The following is a 23,184-nucleotide window of genomic DNA, read 5'->3' as shown; positions in this document are numbered from 1 at the left end:
ACCCTAAGCTAAAAACCACCATCAACATCAGCTTAGGCATACGCTGGCTGCTGTGAATTTCACGACCCCCTTGTTGAAAATTGAACATTGCACCCTCCTGGCGATGGAAATTGGAGTGAGATCCTTCTATTCCTGAATCTCTTGGGTCTTCACTCCTCCTTCCTGTATAAACCTCCATGTATTTTAACAAGTCATCCTTAGACAACATGGACTCTTTAATGTCTTTAGTTTGCGCAGCGAGTTCAGGGTGTTGGTAGAGAGATCATTTATCTTTTGAGTGAAAGATTCAGAGAATTTATGCAGTTCTTCATTAACTTCTTTGATCGTGGGATGATTTAATCCACCCATGGTGAGGATAGACGGCTCTGATGCCAATTGTTGTGTTTCCACAACAAATTAACAGACAGATTGAATAAAATAGAGAAATCTGGTTCAGAGAACCATCCTAGAGAAGAAGAGGAGATTAACTTACACTATTTCATTTATTTTCCTAAGCCTCCATTGTTTCCTTCTTACATATTTATTAACCCTAATCCAATCCAGGAGAAACTAAATGACTAACCGATGCTTGCCTTCTGGCGTCATCCTAACGGCTACAACAAGAGAAATATCCGACCCTTAATTCTAATACACCAAACACAATTTACTAGCAGCAGACACAAGTATATTCTAACTAGATGGGCAGTTACAGGACACCATCTCAGAAATTTCATCCGATAATCAATATAATTTATCCATATGGGTTTCTCCATGGACGTTGGCTGAGATAACCAAACCACTTAATATTGTTTGTCTTCTGTCCCATTTGGGTATGTAGATTTATTTATTCCGTTATTTTTATCATTAAATTGATATTTCTATTGTTTGTAAGAACATAAAAACTATCGGGGAGTCCCATTCCACTGTGCGGACTATGCCGAATGCTTCGAAGGAGTATAGTTTTCATTTCAAAATCCTGTTATAAACTTTCTGAAAACTGCATGGTCCAATATTACAGGGGTAATTAGGTAAAAATAATCCAGTCAAAGTAACGTAATTCAAGGGTGTCGATTTCTGACACGTAGACCACACCCACGGAGGTTCACCTGCCATCTGCACGAAAAGCCTAACAAAGCCAAAACTATGCCCATTACCAGCAGGACTGAATAGTAATTTCAGTGCATCAGGCCTATTTATCATTTTCTGAAATGTTAAGGACACAATCCGTCTCGATGAAAAATAAATAGTAATTGAACTCATAGCAGCTCATTTCCTCGTGGCTTTAAAAGAATTAGAAAAGCGGGAGAAGAAAGAAGAGAGCTTTCAGACTCTGTTGTGTTAAGTTAGAGAGAGCAAAGAAGAAAAATGGAGACTTGAGCAGGAAATATATTGTTCAGAGAGAGAGCCGCTGAGGAAGAGATACAGAGAAATGGCAACTGCAGGAGTAATACCGGATCAGAAACTAGAGAAACAAATTCAGAAACAAATGGGATGTATGACTGGATTTCTTCAGTTATTTGATCGACAACACATTCTTACTGGAAAACGTCTTTGTTCTTCAACTAAACGTCTTCCTTCAACAACTTCTTCCGTAAGTTTTCTATTTCTCATTTGTTCAATTATTCTCACATTTGATTTCATTGATTCTGAAAATGTTTAATTTTTGATATGCAGTCAGTGGATTCATCACCACAATCAGAGAAATCATCAATTGAATCTCCGGTTTTTTCTAAAGAACTACCACAATCACAGCCTGAAATGAAGAAATCAACACCAGAACTACGTTCACCGGCCTCAGAATTTTCAGTTCCGGTAGATATTCCGGTAAAAATAATATCATCCTCTCCTTCACCATCACCATTACCTGCGTTTGATCCAAAAGAAAGTTTACGAACTCCATGGAAGTTACGAGAAGGTCCAAGATTATCACTAGACAGCAGAGCTAGTTTTGATACAAAAGGTAGTTTATATCCAAAAGAAATCAAATCAAATGCTGCAATCTTCTCATCTGCTAGTCGTTGTGAAAGTTTCGAATCAAATAATGAGAATGAGAATAATCAAAAACGGGGTGGTGGTGGTTCTCCTAGTGTTATTGCTAGATTAATGGGTCTTGAAGGTTTACCTAATTCTTCAGGTAGAGAACCAATCAAGAAAGTTGAGTTAACAAGATCTGCTTCTGAATCTCGAGTATCCAGAGATTTTCAATACCGATTCATTGAACCTAAACATTCAGAGTTTTCAAATTCAGTTTCCAAAGATAATGTAGTTGTTACAGAGGATTATAGATCGAAACTGCTTCGAAAAACAACAGAGACAGTAGGAAAACCAAAATCTGAACAACAAAAAGTATCGAATGTGAACGGATTTTATACTGGTTTACCATGGAGTAATAATCACAACTCGAATCAGAATCATCAACATCAGATGCAACAGAGGAAAATGTTTTATGATGCACAAGATTTCTTTCCAGAACCAAAACAGAATGGTACTACCTTATACGGAGAGATTGAAAAGAGACTCAAAATGAGAGGTATTGATGAACCAGAAAAAGATCTCGAAACGTTGAAACAGATCTTAGAAGCTTTACAACTCAAAGGATTATTACATTCTTCTTCTAACAGAAAACAACCAGTTGAAAGAATCGGAAATCGTAATTTCGTTTTTGATCGAAGATTTTCTTCTACTGAAGAATCTCCAATTGTTATTATGAAACCATCAAGATCATCACTATTTAACAATAGGAATGGAAGAACGGGACAAGAATCTACTTCTTCGCCAACTTCGAATATCAGATCCAGGGCCAATGGAATCAATCGAAATATAAACGTTTCAACTGATTCTGGAAGAACAAGAATGAATCGTCACGAAAATGAACCACAACAACGAAACAGTAACGGAATTAACAATCGTAGAGGAAGATATTCAATGTCGTCGTCTCCTGATCGAAATGAAAGTCCTGCTAGAAGTCCTAGTTCTTTAGCAAGAAGAAAAGCATTAAGTATTGAAACTCCAAGAAGAGGAAATAATTATGAGGATCAAAATCGAAGAAGTTCGCCAGTTAATTCACCAAGAGTTAGTCCAAGAAGAGGACCTGGATCAGATCAATCCATAAACAGATCACCAAGAAACAATAGAAAATTAGATTCTTCTCCACGAGAAAGAATTTCTGTTCGAGTTATCGATGATGATTCTTCGACTTTTTCGGAAAGTAGTATCAGTACTTCGTCTCAATTCGATTTCTCGGAGGTGATTAACATTAATTTGATGCATGAATTTGCTTTGTTTTTAGTTTTTTTTTTTCAGTTTTGTGATTTTGATTATTGAATTCTTATTTGGCAAATGCAGAGATCGAAAATGGAGGAATACAAAGATGGAAGAAGTTTATTAGAAAGATGTGATAAACTACTTCACAGTATAGCTGAAATTACATCAACAGAAACCGAGTTACAGCCGAGTCCAGTTTCGGTTCTCGACTCGTCTTTTTACAAAGACGAATCATCTCCTTCTCCTATCATGAGAAGGGCAAGATGCATTGATTTCAAAGGTATAATTACAATATCATTTAATTTTGGCGTTTAATTTTGCTTCCATTTTTTTGACGAAATAGAGTAATTTTGTAATTTGGTGTTCTTCTTGTAACGGTAAACTTAGGGTTTACATCATAGCACACTGATCGAAATTCGTTGCTACTATTAAGATGAGGAATTGATGATGATTAAATAGTAAAATGACTAAAAATGTGCTGTTTTCTGATCTTATTTACCTGAAAACCTCTGTGGATTTTACTCTAAACTGTAAATTCTGCAATCAATAGCAAGGGGAAAAAACAAGAACTCAGAATAAGACATTGCTGACTTTCTATGTACTTGTGCTGTATTGGTGCATTTACTGTTATTGAAGTTATGGCATGACAAATTAGAGAAAAATTTATGTTTGCAGTTTAGAAAGTAACTTAAATTCTTTTCCTTTTGTGTTTTGCTTTTTCTTTACTGATGTGATTAATTCTCTGGGGTGCCCTTAATTTTGTACTAAAGAACGTTTCGTTATTGTTAATTGTTGTTATCAGATCAGTCAGCCGATCTGGAAGAAGATATGTGGAGTAGTCCAGTGATATCACCAATCAGAATGAAATCGGAAGAAAACATCCAATCGGATGATTCAGATTTCATATACATTTCGGCAATTCTTCAGGTTCCTGATTGTTTATCAGAAGATACAGATGTGTTCTTATTACTTGAGAAACAGAAATACAAGACTACTTCTCAAGTCTCAAGAGTGCATAGGAAACTCGTATTCGATACCATTACGGAGATTTTGGATCGTAAAAGACAATTACTCCCCTGGAAGACAATGTCAAGTACCGGCAAGCCTTCATTTCGGCAAATTTGGATGGAATTTCGAAGAATTAGAGAGAAAGCAACAACCGAAGATTTATTTGAAATCATTTGTGGCGCATTAAAGAAAGATATGGTTGGTGATTCAACACAAGGTTGGGTTGATTCTCCGCTAGAGACATCGGAAGCCGTTTTGGATATCGAACGGCTAATATTCAAGGATCTAATTGCTGATGTGATTAAAGATCTTGCTGATTCTACTAGTAATAACTTGTTAGTTCCCACTCTTAGAAGAACTTTAGTATTTTGATATATTTTTAAATTTTCTCTTCTACGTTAATTAGTGAGTGAGAGTGAAATCAGAGATTATTTTTCGCGCGCTTTTTCTTTTGTGTGTTTATCTCTGTTTTTAGCTTTATTTCTAGGGGTTTGTTTTTGTAATGTAATGGAGATTTTTGTTGTAAGTTACTTAAAAAACTGAAGTATAATCTAACTTTCTACTTTAGCTCAATTTTTTCACATTAACAAGTTCTATTTGGATTTTCTCTTGTTTTTTGCTTTCCATTGCTCCGTACTTCCTATGGGGTTTATGAGAATAATCATAAGGTTTAGGGTGGGGGTTCAGCTTTTTTCAGATGGTCAAGATTTAAGATTCTCCGGATGTTAGACCGCCCAAAATTGATTATTCTGCGTTCAATGTTGGATTAATTGGTCCTAAATCATAGCTAGGGAGTCGTTAATTATGTTTGCATTAGGTCATCAATGGCAGTGGACAGGCACGAGTTATCATGATCTTTACAGTTACTAGCCTGACAATTCACTAAACAAAACATTTAAGTAAAAGAATTGTTTTTATTATGATTAAGACAGTCGCTTACTCTTTTTTTTTTGATTACAAATGCCCACTACTTTACAAGACTGCATTTCCTATCCATTACAACCAATTTCAGGTTTTTTTAACCAAAACTGTAATCGCCTCGAACTTGCTTAATTCCAGTTGTCGATTTAGTTGTTATTAGTAAATTCCGATGCCATCGAGTTTTTGTTACCAAAAAATCACCGATGCTACTGAATTTTGAACAACGATGTTTACCTGGGCAAGCAGGGATAGAAGGCGAGAGAGAGTCTATGAGTCAAATTCACATAGCCGGTCAAGTGGAGATTCTTTATCTCACGCCCATACGAAGAAGTTGTTCTCGTTTTTCCAGCTTTATTGCCTTTTCGTAAAGATGAACAATCACGTGTATATCTGTAATGAAACCTTTGGTTTGCAGTTTGATACATAGAAATAAATCATTTCAATTGGTTAACTACATGTGATCACGTGCTCGTTGGTACCACTCATGTGCTTGAGTAGATTTTATTGAGAGAGATGACAAATACTCTTTCCTCACTCACATGATTCTCTTCTGCATTCATTAGTTAATTTGGTTTAATTTGCCAGATAATGTACTAACTAAGCAGTAATCTAATCACTTGGTTTAAAATGGATTCTTGATTTGATTCATATACCCTTTTTCTGTAAGTAGTAGTGTTTTAGATAATAAAGAAGAACCCACCATTGCGAGAAAGTGATAGGATAGCCCCTTCCTTATATTCATGTGATTAGAATTGAACTTTTGAACCCACGTTAGAAAATGTGCCAAAAGTTTGAAAGAAAATCCAAATGTTCCAATTTCTGGCAACCCTTCAACAACAGCTAATGTGTCAATTGTCGTGCGCTGATTCTGTAGAGACCAAACCTAAGGAGGAGTTTAGGAATCATAAACAGATCCGATGAATAAAGAGAGAAAACCAGTACCCCAAGAAGAGTTACTTTCCCCAATTAATCATAAACAGATAAGATGAATAAAGACCAACGGCTTTGCTACATACACAACCAAGTGTACACCGAGAGGGAATTAAACGGTAAAAGAATCACCCTCTCTGCATTGGGATAGGAATGGACAGAAGTGGGCCCCACCCCTCCCTCACATAATGCATACACTTCGTTGTGTATCTACAAAGATATTACAAGTGTTTGCTCTCCATATGTAGAAGTGGAATTATACATGCAAGTGTTTGCTGATATGTAGAAGTGGAATTATACTACTTCCGTTACAGGAAAAATGATACTTCCATTTTTTGGTTAAAACCTTTTCTTGAAACACATTCATGGGATGCCATAACATGTCGTAGAAATCATGAGAGTTTCAAAGAGAATTAAGAGGCTCGATTCCAACCAAATAAAAGAGACAAAAGATTGAATTGAGGAAGCTTTTAAGCTTTTAACTCCACAAGGACTCTTATCATCTCTCACATTCGTCTTCTTAATTGTGGACCCTAAATCCAGTTGTTAATGTTCCACTTTTAAAAAATTCCATGTTTATAAACAACTTTCTAAATTTTGGGTTCCCTGTCTCTATACTTTTTTCCTTCATTAACTTCTTGCTCCCCTCTTCTATATAAGATTTCCACTGCAAAACTTCAAACATCAACACTACTAAATCATGTACAAGAAAAACAAAGATGGGACCTTCTCTTGTCAAGACTTATCCGGAATTCTTAGAGATGGGGGGAGGACTCAGTATAGTCGCATGATAAAACCCATTATGGCCCAGATCACATGGTAATGCCTCTGAACTTTTCATTCATCGCAGGGTACATCTTCTCACCATACAAGGTATTCTGATGTGAACCTCAAAACGACCACAATTCAACTATCAAGCAACAGAAAGCCAGCTCTGAACTTCTGGGACCCTAAACTAATAATCATCCGAAAATTGGGAGCAGATAATCCATAAATCATTTCTAAAAGCCAAAATTTTATGTAGTAAAAATTCACGTAGATGCGCATGGTAGAATAGTTAAAAATTGGAAATCAACATTTAGGCTTGGAAACAGCATGTGAGCAGAGCCTAACATCAGTTCGGGTGCATTTGATGCAGATGATAAATAGAGTAAAAAGAACTTCAAGGATGCATTCGAAGATAAGAGAAGAGAAGTTCAAAAATGAGTGTTTGGCATGACAAGAATGGCTCCAAAATAAATTACATTGGATAAATGAACCTCGCTTGATTGGGGTATATCTAGATTAACTGGGGTATACCTAATGGGACAAAAACCCAAGACATTTTGAAGTAAAAAAAGTCACCCCTTAACCTTATATTTTCTAAATGGCTAATATGCCTTTCTTTAATTAAGACTAAAAATTCTGATTAGGTTAATTAATTGAGTTTAGATTAAAATTTTGAAAATGATAATTCAGTAGATTAAACCTTTTGTGTGTCTTATGAGTTCGATTTCGATCAAAAAATTTAGTTTTAAAAATATGAAAGGTCGGCAAAGTTCAGGTTTGAATAAGGTGCCGACTAAGATCCGCCGGCTTGGTCGACGTTTCAACAGGATGCCGACTGAGTCTAGCCGGCATGGTCCGCTGATGAATAACACGCCGACTATTTTTAGGACGGAAGGGTTTTTGAATGAAGAATATGCCGACTATCTTGGGCCAGCAATCTTACGGTCGGCATGTAAATATTTCCTATCATGCCGGCTATCATATAGTCGGCATACACATAATTTAAAACACTGCCGGCTGACTTATAGTCGGTATGCTAATGATTTCTAACATTGCCGGCCTGTAGTTATACCCAACATAAAACATAATATGAGAAGATGTAATTCACTTTATTCATGCAATTTTGGTTACTACATTGATTGAAACATAAAACCTAACTCCTTGTCGACGGAAAAACGAATGCACTTAGCATGTGCATCAAGCCTTTGAACCCCTAGGCGACCCTAGTGGACGAGTTATAGTCTCGTGAGGGTTTACATAGAGATCTACCCACAAAACCTACACTAAAACCATCAATCTTCGTTGGAGGAATCCCATTCATCTCCGGCCTGCATGAAGTCCGGGGCACACTCCGGGATTTTTGAGACTATGAATTTATAGCTTGCATCGAATGCGAATGTTTCCTCCCTTTTCCTCCAAGTAGCGCGCTTTGACAACTTCATGCTACAAAAACAAAACACAAACTTACTTTTTTAGTGGTGTTTAGTAGGAAGATCAAACAACATGGATCACGTAAAATAAACCACAAAAACACTTACAAATTGTTCAACGGACAAGTTGAAGTTGGTAGCGTTGAAAATCCGAGGTTGGAGAGATAAAAAAGCGAGTATCGCATTTTCGATGACTAGGTGCCTATCATGAACTTGTTGAACACTTCTTCCATTAGGATTCCCAAACTCTTGCCTAAATTTGTTGTGTACCCTAGCCCAAAAGGTGAGGACATCCACCCTTACGGAGGACTGATGTCTAACTCGAGTTTCCGCGTACCAATCTTTGGAAATTGCCAAATCTTCATTTGAATCAAATGAAGCCATTGTTGTATGTAGAGAGCTGTTGGGTGAGTTAGATGGAGTGTATGATGTTATGAGCCTTGGAGAGTATATGCAAATAGTTGTGTGTTTTTTTGTAGAGACAAGTAGTGTATTTATAGGATGGTGCCCAAATTTGGCCGTTATAGTGCCTAAGTACAAGTCAATCAATGCAATTGTACTTGCAAAAAATTTGAATTTTGAAATCGCCGGCGCGGTTTTTGTTTCCCCAGTATGCCGACTAAGTCAGGCCGGCATGGTCGAAATTTCGTTACCATGCAGACCTTATGCTGATTTTAGGCCTCAGGAGTTCATTTTCTTCTGTGTAACCGCAGGAATGGTATTTGGTCATTAGCATGCCGGCTATGATATATTCGGCAAGGTCGAAATTTTGTTACCATGACGACCTTATGATGATTTTAGGCATCAGGAGTTCATTTTCTTCTGTTTAACCGTCGGAACGGTATTTGGTCACTAGCGTGCCGGCTATGATAAAGTCGGCAAGATCGTAATTTATAACCATGCCGACCTTATGATGATTTTAGGCATCAGGAGAAGGTATTTTATGCAACACATAGCCGACAGGGTCGATAACATAATACCCTACCGGCTGTACAACAGCCGGCTAGGTATTGATCTGATTACCTTGCCGACCCTGGTATGCAAATAATTTATATTCTCAGGGTCGGCAGTCTTACAGTTCACAACCTTGCCCGCCCTGGTGTAGTCGGCAATGTATCTTAAAAAAAGCATGCCGACATAAGTATTGAAACTTTACGTAGCTAAACAAACCATTCATTCAACAACTAGAAATCCAACACTTTTTGTCCAAAATACGCAAACATGTCCCACAAACCTTAAAAAAAACGTTTGTCCAACAGTTAACCTTAACATTTGTCTACCACAACATAAAGAAATAAAATAGGAATGCATTCATTCGCCACCACGATCACGACCACGACCACGGCCCCGTTTAGGAGCACCACCACTACTACTACCTTCACCACCACGACCACTACGAGTCCTCTTTTTGTCAGCATTCATCTTGGCTTGTGCTTCCCTCCTGGATTTTTCTTCCCTCTTTACTTCAGCATCAGCTTGCTTGAACAATTCATAGGCATCCTCATTGTCAATATTTCTAGCATAGTCAATGTGCTTGCTTTTCTCTTCAATCGACAAAGGCTCTCCTCTTTCTCTCGCGCAACACATCACCCTCACAAGGCTCTTCAAATCCTCCTTCTATTTTCAATTAAACAACAACCAATTAATAGAATGATTTGATAATATAATCTTAAAAAAGTAAGAGCAACTCTAAAATACTTACAAAGAACTTAAGACTTGTTGTTGGGTCTTTCGACGCCATCTTCCTCTTACGAGCCAATTCTTCAGCAGTCATTTCCCTAATCACAGTAGGACGAGCCCAACCCGAGTACCACGTCATGTATTTCTCATTAGCTTCATGACCTTCGGTCACCTCATCCAAAAGACTCGTATCGACTTTACGGCCACGTCTACCGTTCCAATGATCTTTAACTGGCGGTGGAGCGTAAGCGACGTTAATATTTTTGGGGACGTGGTACAGTCATCCCTTAACACATTAAAGAACGGCTCAGCATCGAAATGGGGTTCTTCTTGGACGTAACCCAATTGTCGCATTACCCGATGTGGATCGTACATTGAATATCCATGGGTGCACAACAAGGGACCGTAGTATAATGCAACATCATCTCTCCTTTGGATTAAACCTTGATTTCTAGCATCTCGATACAGATCAAATATTACCTCATCCGCAGTCAATTTGTCGATGGTGATTCGGATTTTGATAAGCTGTTGCGGCATTTCCTTATCCTGAACACCCTTAAAATTGTATCTTTGTCCTCTTGGATTATCAAGCGCAACATTCTCATCCACTTTGATTTAAGAGTTGGCTTTCACCAAAGTAGGGAAGTGCTCATATATCCAAACCTATGCAAACACAAAATTTAGTAAAAATCTTATTTTACGAGAATTTTGCAAATATAAATGATTTAGACAATAAAATTACATGGAAGAGACATATATTTCCGTTAACTTGCGCAGTGAGTGCCCTAGAACCCTTTGTCAACTCATTGTTCAAGAAGGCGACCACCGCAGTACCCCAAGAATACTCATGCATCTTATCTAAGGGATTCAATAGTTGCATATGACTGGCGTCGACAATCTTTCGGAACTGTCGGGGAAGATACATTTGCCCAGGATGTATAGCAAATAAGATGACGCGGTAGCATTGATTCGCACCGAATTGACCCTTCCTTCCTTATCAAAGATTTTTTTGGTGTCACATAATGTGTCCCTCAACTGCTTCAGATTAAACTTCTTGCTTAGACGACCATTCTTCTTCACAAGCATAGATTCCGTCTCAGTCTGATCCCAACCGAACAATTTCTTGCTCAATTTGTAAATCTTCTCCCAAGAAATCTTACTACCGAAGCCCTCATTGATTGCTTTTCCCTCAACCTCGAGGCCTAGAATTTGATGAACATCACCGAGGGTTATCACCATCTCACCGAATGGGAATAAAATTGTATCAGTCTCTCCGTAGAACCTCTCATCGAATGCAGATACGGTAACTCTATCATGGTCAATATTCGAACTCTCCACCGCAGGCCATAACCCGGAGTTCTTGACAATCACTTTCACCTCCTCACATTCATCCTCAAGATCCCAATTCTTAGTCACTGAATATGAAGCTTGGCGCCTCATGAGACGGATGGCATGCTTGTGATCCTAAATACCAAAAAAAACAAAATGAAAAGAAATACAAACACTTGACGCAAATTTAAGATAGATACACACTTAAATAAAAAACAAAGACGGATTGAGATTACTTACGATAGTATTATGGATCTTACATGCCCACGAGTCTTTTTATATAAAAAGAACATTTCCACCATCTTTTGGGGTCCTCTTTGGAGGCTCACCTGCTTTCAGTCTAACCATCAAGTGACGGGGAGGCATGTGGGAATCAGCTAGTTTAGTGATAACCCTCTTCCTCTTTCCGGTTTCAGTTGAAGCTTCGGTTTGTTGAACAATAGCTTGAGTTTGTTCTCCATCTCCTTCTTGTTCTTCTTCTTATTCTTCTTCTTGTTCCACTGCCTCTTCAACAATTTCATCTTCGATATCCTTATCTTTATCTCATTACCTCCTCCAACAGGTAGCATGTCCTGATCACCATCATCATCATCATTGTTACCTCCTCCAGCATCCGGAGTGCTTTCATCAACATCATCATCATCACCTCTTCTACCAGATGGAATTGATTGGTCTTCATCTAGAGTTTCATCTGAATCACTTGGTTTCGGTGGTGCTTGAGAATCATTCCGTCTACGGATCTTGACCGTTCCCCGCTCAACGAATGCCCCTCGATGTGTTAAAGTCAAGAGTTATGAGCCTACGCGAGGAGGTCTTGAAGGAGGAGTAACATTTTTCTTCTTTCTCTTAAGCGACCTAAACAAGAAAAATTTTTAAAAAAAAAAATCAACAGTCGGCAGGGTCGACATATGTAACAAACCCGGCGGACCAACAGTCGGAAGGGTCGACTAAAAAATGCATGTCGGCTAACATGTAACCGGCAGGGTATTATTCAAATAACTTGCCGACTTATAACAAATATGAACATAGTAGATACAAGGATTTTCCACGTAATCAGTCGGCAAGGTCCATTACCCATACACTGCCGGATAACAAATAGCCGACATGGTTTTATCCAAATACCATTCCGACTTTCATAATTCAAGGCATCAGGAGATACTAAAAAATTGAAATACAGCCGGCAAGGTAAAAATTTATAACCGACCAAGCTAAAAAAAAAACTGACGCCGACAGGGTCCTAGGTTGAATACCTTGCCGACCCTGCAAGTAGCAGTTACAGATACTAAACAGCGGCAAGATCTTAAACCTAATAGCTTGCCAGCCAACCCCAAATATGAAAAGTCGACAAGATCGTGCAACAAACACCTTGCCGGCCGAATAACTGCCGATTCACAATTTCGAATTTTCTGACCTAATTTGACATGCAAACATGAAATTGAAGTACTGGAGTGAGGTTAAGTAGGCCCTTACTTTCTTAATCGCGTTATTTCTTCGGTTTTAGCGGCGTTGATCTCTTCTTCTTTGACGGTTTTTTTCTTCACTTTCCTTTAAAATAAATTTACAAATCCAGGGTTAAATTCATTGCGCTTTCTATTTGTTTGTTTCATCTTACTAGCCCTCGAAAGTTCCATGGTTGAAGATTAATCAAAATTTTCGAATCGACGATTAAGACGAATTAATCGACGAGTTTTCAATGGTGGGGAGGAAGAGCCGGTAAGGTAGAGAGGTGGAGGAGAAGAAGAAGAAGAGACGAAGATGAAATGGTATAAAAGAAAGCTGATTTAGGGTAATTAGAATTATAAAGGGTAAGGGTAGTATTGTAACTTCACCCATATTTGGCCTCCCCTTAGTAAGGACACAATGTCCATATAAATCTGGGTATAACCCAATCTCGCCAGGTAAATAAAGTCACACCCCTTTCCTTCCGAATTAGAACTCCACACATACTTTCAAAGATTTAAAGTGTCGTGTTGCGCCAGAGCAGCACACGAAGAAGCATGCCAAAAATATTGTGTCGCGCCAGGTCCTTAAGGCGCGTTGTGTCATGTTGTGCTTTTTAGTCAAAAGCAAAACACGGTATGGCATAAAGAAACATCAGATGAAAAACTGTGACGTGACTCAAAAACACAACACATCATGACACGAAGAAACATCATACGAATAATTATGATGTGTCGTGCCGGCACATTTATTCTATATTTTGCCGGATTAAGTATCTTTCAGATATTTACATAAGGAATAATTTAATGAACTTTCAAGATTTATAACAAATTTAGCAAAACTAACGGATAATATTATTTATTGCATAAAATTATTGATTTTGTTCTTAAAAATCAACGTATGATTTTACATAATAGCGATTACATCTTCATTTATTTTACTATCAGTCGAAAGTCATAAATGATACAAACATCAATTTTATATTTAACATTTTTGTTTATTACTATCTGTCTGAGCGGTGAAGAAGGAGATGTACCCCCGATATAACATGTCTGAGCGTGATGCAGTTCTCTGGCAATGTAACAAAATCCAGCATGCATAAGACTTTTTCCATATAGAAGGACTTAATCGGAAGATTTGCCTCAACAGTTTAGCTCTGTGCTCTGTTACACGCTTGGTATTCCACTTTTTAACGCTGGTAGCTTATGTCCTAGTTGTGACAGGGAGGTGGACATTTTCGGTGATCATGTGTTACATTGTGCACATGATGTCGGTCTCAAGTTCTGTCATGACCTGGTCCATAACACCTTTGCATATATGTGTTTCCGAGCCGGGGTATCAGCTAAAATGGAGGTTGCTTTGGGCTTTCTTCCCCCGATGGTAGAGAACTATGGCTAGCTGATTACTTAATGTGTAATTGGGATAATAAACGTGATGTATGCATGGATGTTACCGACGTCTCTTCTTTTATAGGGGTAGGAATTTATACTTACATAACATGATTTGTTGTAGCCGATGTTGTAACCATTAGACGCAAAAAATATCTCGATAAGTGTAGGACTCACAGGTATGGTATTGGTACTTTAAATTTTACGAAACTGAGTGAACTTGTTTAATGTACATAGTTCACTCAAATAATGACCAGTCATGATGCAAATGTAAAAGTTGGAAATTTACTTTATCATAGATTAGGGCTAATCATTCAGAAGGGGGTCTGAGCCCAACTAGTATCCATCCTTCCAATCAATTTCTTGTAAACAAACAATTCATTTCTTAATATAATTATATCCTCGTATGTGATTTGTTATTTATTACTTGATGGGCTTTAATATTCCATGTTTTGTCATATAAGTTAGTTAACACATCAAATTAAAATGTAATGGTACAAAATTAGCTTGAATACATAATTTCGATTAAACATACATGTAATATAATGTATTATTTATGGTGCGTTTTACCACATGTCGCATGATGTGTTTATTCATACCACGTGGTTTTACACGTGATGTGTTGTGCTTCGTGCTTATCCATGTCGTTTGTTGTTCCTTGCATGTATGCCGATTAGACTGGCACGGCACGACATGCTAACCTATCTTGATGTCTCGTATTATGTTAGGTGGACTGCTATGTCATATTGTGCTCAAGTTTTTGCATGCTATGCAGTGTTGTGCTAGTGTTTGCACGACAACTTTACACATGTACGTCCACATTTTTTACTATTTTTTTTACGTTGATAGCTTATATGCTATTGTATATCTCTATGAATCTTTTTTTTTTTTTGCTTGCATTGTATCATTTGGTCTATGTACCGAACTGATAACATCCGAGATTATGCAGGATTATACTTGAAAGATCCTTTTTTTGCTCTATCTTTATCCCTGTGTCTTTTATCCGTAGGAGGTATTCCTCCACTAACAGTTTTTTTCGAAAGAACTCCAACTATTTTGGTGTGGATGGTTGGCATGCCTATATTTCTTGGTTTCAATAGGACTTCTTACGAGTGTTGTTTCTATCTACTATTATCTAAAAATAATCAAGTTATTAATGACTGGACGAAACCAAGAAATAACCCCTCACATGCGAAATTATAGAAGATCTCCTTTAAGATCAAACAGTTCCACCGAATTGAGTATAATTGTATATGTGATAGCATCTACTATACCAGGAATATCAATGAACCCAATTATGGCAATTGCTCGGGATATCCTTTTTTAGCTTCCAAGGTATATTTCTTAGTTCAAGATCCCTCTTACTAAATAGAATCAAAGAATTAGTAGACCTCTTCCGCCCAAAATGGGAATGGACTGGGGTCATGAACTTATAATTTGATGGAGCTGATTCCATGATTATAAGTTCATTCCATACCGGACCAGATCAGAATAGGGTTATGTACATTCTCATTATGAGAAAGTCGCATTCGAGCGTATCTAAATAGATACTATGTTTACATATCGATCCCTACGTCGTTACATTCTATTTAGGATTAGGATTAGGCGCAATCGGACCTACTTTTTACATATTTCTCGTTATTTGGGTATCATATTCACTTCTTTGGGCTTCTATTGAATCGAGAAATAGGTTTGATTGTACATCTTTTTGATATATCTAAGGTATCCTTTGGATAATTCAAATTGAAGCAATTGGATGTTTGACCCAGGACTATATGACATGACCGATCAATAGAAATATTCCAACACTCCACCCGATATTTATGATTTAATGTTCTTGTTCCTGAATGCTTCATAGGAATAAATGGCTACTTTTCCTATACAAAGAAACTTTTCTTCCGAGTCACAAAATTCGTCTATTTTGGAATATCTTTATGTGATTCCAATATTTCTATTATAAATCTACAATTACAATCTACATCAGATCGCGGCAAATATTTCCATATCAAGGCATCTGGTCTTTTTGGTTCGACAATGGAATAGAGATAGAGAAAGGATGTGAGAAAGAAAGAGACTTTCATTTTCAGTTTACTATTATTTACTATTGTATTTCATTCAATTAGGGGAAGGGATAAAAAAGGGGATTTCCCCTTTTTCTGACAGATAAAGGGAAAATAGGCAATGTCTTTTTTGGTTCACCTATAAAGAACTATACTTTGGAACTTTAGATTCAGTTAAAGTACAGATAAATCTAACTAACGAAGACAAAAACAAGAGTCATATATAGAATTATATAATAGTTCTATAATAGTTTAATATAAGAAAATTCATAGAGAATTTAATGGGTCTTTTCGCAATATCACAAACCAGATCCAAGAAAAGAATAAGATAATTAATTAACAAAACATTGTTTGAAAATTTATACTGTAATAAAATACAATAAATATTTCCAATGCTAAAGGTTTAATTTCTTCAATATCAATTTAATTTATGCAGTCATTCATCACGAAAAAGTATATATATTTTAAATAAAACTGATATATATTTTTATAAAATAATATCCAAAAGTGAACTATGTGACCAAAAAATCAAACTTTAATAAATATAAACATTAATCTGATATTTGACGATAACTTTAATGATAAATTGTTTACTTACAAAAAATCAATATACTTGTGATTAAAAAAAATGAGAAAACAAAATCTTTGAAAAACAGAAAACCGTAACATTATCAGTTTGATTCGTAAGCGTGTCAAACACATTAACTTGCAGAGGTGGAAATGATTTTCCATGGGAACAAAATTCTAGGTAGTTTAAATTATGTTCTTTTTGTGTCAAACGCAAACTTAGAGCAAGCATTACCGTACTCAGTTCCTTCTTTATCCCTTTCAAATATAAAGAACTGCTAGATGACTATGTTGTTTCCCTGCTTGGTACTGATGATCTGATCTGTGTCGAATTCTCAGTTTTCCAAAAAACTTACCTAGTGGATGCTCGATATTTATGGCATAATTGGTCGGATATGAAGTATCTTACCCGTATCAAAATACTTGTTTGACCTTTAGATAGTTCATATTCATCTCTCACCCTCGATATTGGTCATACATTTTCATGTAACGATTCTATTTTCTGAATTGTTCGATCTCAACAATTATTTAAAAAAAAAATAATTACGCGTCGGGGAATTCTCTATTTATAAAAATACCTTATTCAACTCAAATTATCCTGATCAAATAGTAAATACTATTATCTACACAAGGCATCGACAATCCTAAAGGGCAAGAATATCCCAAGTCGGAGTAGAATAAGTTGTCTAGAATATGTACCTTAGCAAGGATAACTCTAAAGGTGCATTACATCATGGAGGGTTTTGTCTCCATGATCACTCCTTGGCTCAAATATGAGGGTCGACCATTGATGAATGACATCTAGTTCTTATTTCTAAGTGTTCATATCTTGTTCTAGTAGTTTTATACTTGGGTGTAGGTTGCCTAAAATAGGAACTACACAATTGATTTATCATTGACTTTCATCTTTTACCCAAGTTATTTTTCATTTGTTGCAGAGAAAATGATTTTGACTCTGGCAGGAAATCTTTCTCTCATTCAAGCCCACGTAGCGACACTCCAAAAACAACCTAATAAACGCACTTCATGCGTTTTAAGAGTGTTAATAAAAAAAATGGTAAAAAAGTTTGTTAAATTTATGAAGTAGGTTAGCAAAACTTATCCTAGATTGCTCGTTAAAGAATTAGTAAAGTTTTCAATATGTTTATAACTATCTTTTGCCATTTTCTCAAACTCATTTTGCAAGTCATGCTTAATTATCGTTCATTTATACGGTCATTAGAAAACTTGAGCTCGATCCTGATATTTTGAGGTCGAACAAAAATATTTGAATCATGACGAATGTTATGAATTTTTCAAAACAAATGTTCGGGGATGAAAAGTCGAGATGGATTTTGAGTATATTTTTTTTGTTCCCAAAGAAATTTGGTATGACTTTTCAATGTAACGTGGTTTCTTTATAAATAAAATAAGTAATGTCTTTTGTTTGTGCTTTTGCAACCTAAAAATAAAACCGAAATAAAAATATTTGCCAGAAAAAATTATTACTTTACATAATAAGTTTATAAGTCAATGATTTCCCAAGTCTTGAAACCATATATTTAACATATGGTATATTTAATCACTTGGCTCTCGATTACCGCAAGCATTGGTCGGTGTTTTTAAATCATATCATATATTATTCTTTATTTACAATGATGAGCCATCTTAGGGGTATTTCGTACTAAGCTCTCACACTTGGAGTTGGATATTAGGTCCCTGTTGATAAAGTAAATCTTTCAGTATGCACGTCTGGAAAGACAAAGGTACCAAGTACTTACCTAATATTTTTGCTTTTACCTATTTATGAGACACCCAAAATGATCTTATGAAGAGAGTGATAGACATATTTTTGTGTTTGATTTGTCTCAATTCTATATAATCATTGGTGCTTAATATTGTACTTAGTATGGTATTTTATGTATCTGTAGGTGTTTTTGGGAAATAAAAACGTGTGAAAAATTGGCTAAAAAAGTGTTTAAGGCACCCCAAAAAATTGATAACGTCACCCAACGGACCCCAACAGAGATAGGGGCACACCCCTTCTTCTTATTTTTAAAACTGAATTTTCGCGGGAAAATTGATATTCGTCTGCGTAACTCTCTGAATCAAATTTAGACTAGTTTTATGGACTCAATCGCTAAATTTGGTTGGGCTATACTTGAATAGACTAAACATGGCATGTATAGGTGTTTAATTCAATTAAGTTAGGCTGCATCATCGGGTTTTCGTTAAAACATGGAAGAGAGTTTATTGGGTTTTTCTTGGTTTATATTAGGAAAGTACGTGAAATGGGAGAAGATATATTATCTTTGGATTTGATTTATCGAGTTGGAGAGAGTTTGTATAGAAACAAAAGACGCACAAGATAAAGGACAGAATAAAAGCCGAAACTTATGGGAAAGGAGATGAGAAATAATGGAAGATATTCTCGTGATATTTTCGTTTGTTGTGTATAAATAAGAGTCTTGGGAACTAAACATGGGATATCGAGAGTTTTGGGGTGGAGCATAGAGGAAACCATAGCCGCGGAAAAAGTTGATGGCGATTTCTTCACCAGCAGGAAAAAAGAAGAAGAAGACGAAGGACTGACCAACTAAGTCAGTCTCAAATTACATAGGAGATCAACAGAAAAAACAGTGATGTTTTCTGTCATCTTCAGTGACATAAAAGAGACACTTATATCAGTTGCGGTTTATTTCTTCTTTGCAACGAAAATCGTTGCAATTTTCTGTGTTATTCTGTTTTCTTTTCTTCTTTTCTTTCTAAATAATTTTTGAGCCATGAATGAATCTTTTGAGAGTTTTTCAACATGAGGAGCTAAACTCCAATGCTAGGATGACGGAGAAAAACATATTTCTTTTTTGGAATTAATATATGAATCGCATGAATATGATGTATGGTGGAATCCTGAGTCTCGGTCTCTCATAAATTTTCTACTTTAATTTAGAATTAGGTCTAAAATCGAATCTTCACAAGTCTGAGTTGAACGAATCTTTATTCCACTTTTTCTAAAATTACGGTCCACCAAGCGAAACCAGTGGTTTCTAATGTGTATAAGGACCTCAGAAAAATATCTTTTCGTATTGTGAACTTTAACGTGTATGAAGTTTCATATTTGACTATTTGTGCAGAGCGATAATGACTCCATTTAACTTAGGTGGATCTAGGCCAGAGGTAGACCTATGTCAAGGTAACTCTTCTTGAAACACTTTGGTATTGTTCCTGGATCATAATCTAAATAATGAATCAGAGCACGTGGATCTATCTCGTTATCTTTCGGTTAAGAAAAAGTATTGCGGACTATATGATATTTATATCAGTTGATGAAAGAGCCTAATGCAAAAAAAAAAAAGCATTTTGGGTCTTTCGGACAATTCGAATCATTTTGATAATAATAAGTTTAATCTGTTTGAGAAGGTCTATGGTTTGAGTCCATATTACATGACACTGATCCTAATAGTCTATCGGTTGTTGTTGTAACTATTGTCAAGTAAATATCTTATTATCATATTGTTTCGACCTAATCCATAAACAATCACACAAGGTATAGGACTTAAGTTGTATTATCTCGACTCTGTCCATAGACGATCACTTAAGATACCGGACTTATAGGTTGATATTCGAAAGATTGTGGTGTATTTGGGTACCCTTGTCTTTTCAAATGGAATATATTCTCGTGACATTTTTTTTGCATGTTGTGTATAAATAAGAGTTTTGGGACCTAAACAAAGGATACCGAGAGTTTTGGGGGTGGAGCAGAGAAGAAACTAGAGTTGCGAAAAGGGCTACAGGCGAGTTCTTCAACAGCAGGTAAGAATAAGAAGAATAAGATGAATGACTGGCCAACTAAGTCAGTCGCAATCTGCAGAGGAGACCAGCCGGAAGAACAATGATTTTTTGTTCATCTTCAACGATAGAAAAGAGACACTTATATCTGTTGTGGTTTATTTCTTCTTTTCAACGATTATAAACGTTGCAATTCTCTGTGTTATTCTGTTTTCTTTTCTTCTCTTTATTGTAAACACTTTTTGACCCATGAATAAATCTTTTGAGAGTGTTTTCAACATGAGGAGCTAAACTCCAACACTGGGATGATGGAGGAAGCCATATTTCATGCTTGTGGTAAATATAAATAAGTATTTTATGACTTTTTCCATTGATTATTAATGAATTTATGGTTTTCATTGAATGGTTGTGATTTCAATTGATGGGGTCATGCTTAGTTTAAGATTTTTGATGTTCCATGCTTTTGATTACAATTATTACTTTGAAAATTTACTTTTGGCAAAGAATCAGAGTCAACATTTGAGCTATAATTGCTTAGAATTAATAAATGAATCGCATGAATATGTTGTATGGTGGAATCCTGAGTCCCAGTCTCTCGCAATATTGTTATCATCTTCTGCATATTTTTTAGTTTAATTTAGAATTAGTTCTAAAATCGAATATTCACAAGTCTGAGGTGAACGAATCTTTTTACCACTTTTGCTACAACAATCAAAATCACATTAAAGAGATAAAACCACAGAATAGATAAGGTGTTTTCAAAAAATTTACTTTTGGTTACAGAGAAAAGAATCAATATAATACGGAATAAAAAAAAAATTAACACATGGATTTATTAACTAGGAATAAATGTAAATAAAAAAATAAAAAACTGACCCGGTCTAACTAGTTTTCAGTATTCGTTGAATTAAACCACTTCACAGTCGCCTACTATTAGATTTCGGTCTAATGTAGCTGAGGGGGAATATAATAGCCCTAAGTTACCCGGCTATACCTGTATCCCTATACCTACAACCAATTACTAGCAAACACACGTGAATTCCCTAACAAAAATTTGTTACTTTTTAGGAGTTGCTCCCTAGTCTGTAAAGAAGATTATCACTACCCGTCCTCCAAATGAACGATTGAAAAAATTTCTTTTAGATTGTCAAATAATTCACAAAATAAAAGTATTGTAATCGTCAAAATTTAGCATGGTCACTACAAGATATGAAGTTCTAAGAAAAGGTTTTTTTTGCCAACTAGTGACTCCTTGATTTCCTCGGTAGAAGCACATGCAGAAAACCTGCCAAATGTCCTGTAGGTACTAGGCGATTGTCTCGCTGATCGAAATATGTTGATAAGACTATGTGAATTTTATACTCATATTCCAATAGGTGTTTACAGAATCTGGTAACTTTTCCTCTACTTAAATAGATATACTGCAATATGCTAATACGACTACGTGAATTTTATCCTCTTATTTATTATTTTTCGTTAGAGTAAACAAGAGCTTAATATCAAGAAAGCTACAATTATTGAAAACTAAAAGAAACTAAAAATGATTAACCAGATTTACTTTTACCTAAGTAGAAATACTTCCACGCTTTTCGGTCCATGAAGAAGATTTTAAAAGTTACACCGTGATCCCGAAGACTCGAAGAGCAATGATCCCGAAGACTCGAAGAGCAATAATCTCCGCCACTCTACAACTTTGTCACACCTCCTATTATGGGTTGAATATATGATGTTGCATAGAATATCTATTTATAGTTTTCGACTGAGTTTATTAGCTTCAAAATTAAGTCGAATTTGTTTTGTGTTTAATCTAAACAATTTTGATAACTTTTCCTCCATTATGTATATTCAACTAGGTAGATTTTTATTTATGTTTTTTTTCCTCTTTGGTTTTTTTATTTTTAGTTTTAACTTTTTATGTTACCTTATTATTTTGTGCTATTGTTTGATACAGGAAATATTAAGTTTTTTGGGTCATTTTGTGAAATTATCTAATTCCTTTTATTTATTTTTATTTGTTTCTCTTATGTATATATAGGCCACTATCGATTGCACTATTTAAAACATCGGGAACAATATTAGATTATGTATGGGAGTAGGAGTTTCCAATATCGATGCCTCATTTTTCTTTTTTTAGCTACTCCAAAATTTAGTGAGTCTGGGGTTGTTAAGTGCAATTTCTCGCATCATAGAATATTTTTTTTGGTATTTAATGTTTGGGTTTGAAATGCATGAGATTGATATTGCTTCTTCGTTTACAACGAGTTTCAGAGAAAATTATTGCACGTGGACAACTATATATAATAGTGTGAAGTAAATGAAGAGCTAGTTTGAATAATATATTTAGGATAATAGGTAGTGGGGATCACCCAATATGAGGTTTTCTAGCCTTTCTTTGTACATTCAGGTGACCATTTGGGTACCTTCAGATATAATAATTATCTGCTCAATCTCGCACCCCTTATGCACATGAGTGCAAGTATTAGGATTGTGAACTAACCTCAACATTTAGCCTTACATGATACATGACGTACCTCTTTCGACTTCGTAGATGAAAACTTGAGTTATCTCTGATTTTGAAGTACTCGTTAACGGATACTGGTCAAAGTCCACCATTGACCAAGTAGGATACTCAGTCTTCATAGCATTATTTGG

At 35.9% G+C, this 23,184-nt stretch overlaps 1 protein-coding gene across 1 annotated transcript; it reads left to right on the top strand.

The window, feature by feature from the left end:
• The first annotated feature begins 1,229 nt into the window (after positions 1–1,229).
• Positions 1,230–4,824, top strand: LOC113318571 (protein LONGIFOLIA 1-like). Its single transcript, XM_026566752.1, has 4 exons — positions 1,230–1,570; positions 1,654–3,225; positions 3,325–3,523; positions 4,046–4,824. The coding sequence occupies exons 1-4, from the start codon at positions 1,409–1,411 to the stop codon at positions 4,621–4,623; spliced, it is 2,511 nt and encodes an 836-aa protein (XP_026422537.1). The 5' UTR covers positions 1,230–1,408; the 3' UTR covers positions 4,624–4,824.
• Positions 4,825–23,184: the final 18,360 nt, after the last annotated feature.

The sequence above is a fragment of the Papaver somniferum genome, chromosome 10, assembly GCF_003573695.1.
Source record: "Papaver somniferum cultivar HN1 chromosome 10, ASM357369v1, whole genome shotgun sequence".
Classification (NCBI taxonomy): Eukaryota; Viridiplantae; Streptophyta; class Magnoliopsida; order Ranunculales; family Papaveraceae; genus Papaver; species Papaver somniferum.
This window is presented reverse-complemented; position numbering and strand designations above follow the sequence as displayed.

What these genes read in the sequence shown, in the direction of transcription:
- LOC113318571 (XM_026566752.1), top strand. Translation starts at nt 1,409, where the DNA reads ATGGCAACTGCAGGAGTAATACCGGATCAGAAACTAGAGAAACAAATT. An exon ending in TTCCTTCAACAACTTCTTCC is followed by an intron (nt 1,571 to 1,653) that starts GTAAGTTTTCTA and finishes TTTGATATGCAG; the next exon opens with TCAGTGGATTCATCACCACA. An exon ending in CTCAATTCGATTTCTCGGAG is followed by an intron (nt 3,226 to 3,324) that starts GTGATTAACATT and finishes TGGCAAATGCAG; the next exon opens with AGATCGAAAATGGAGGAATA.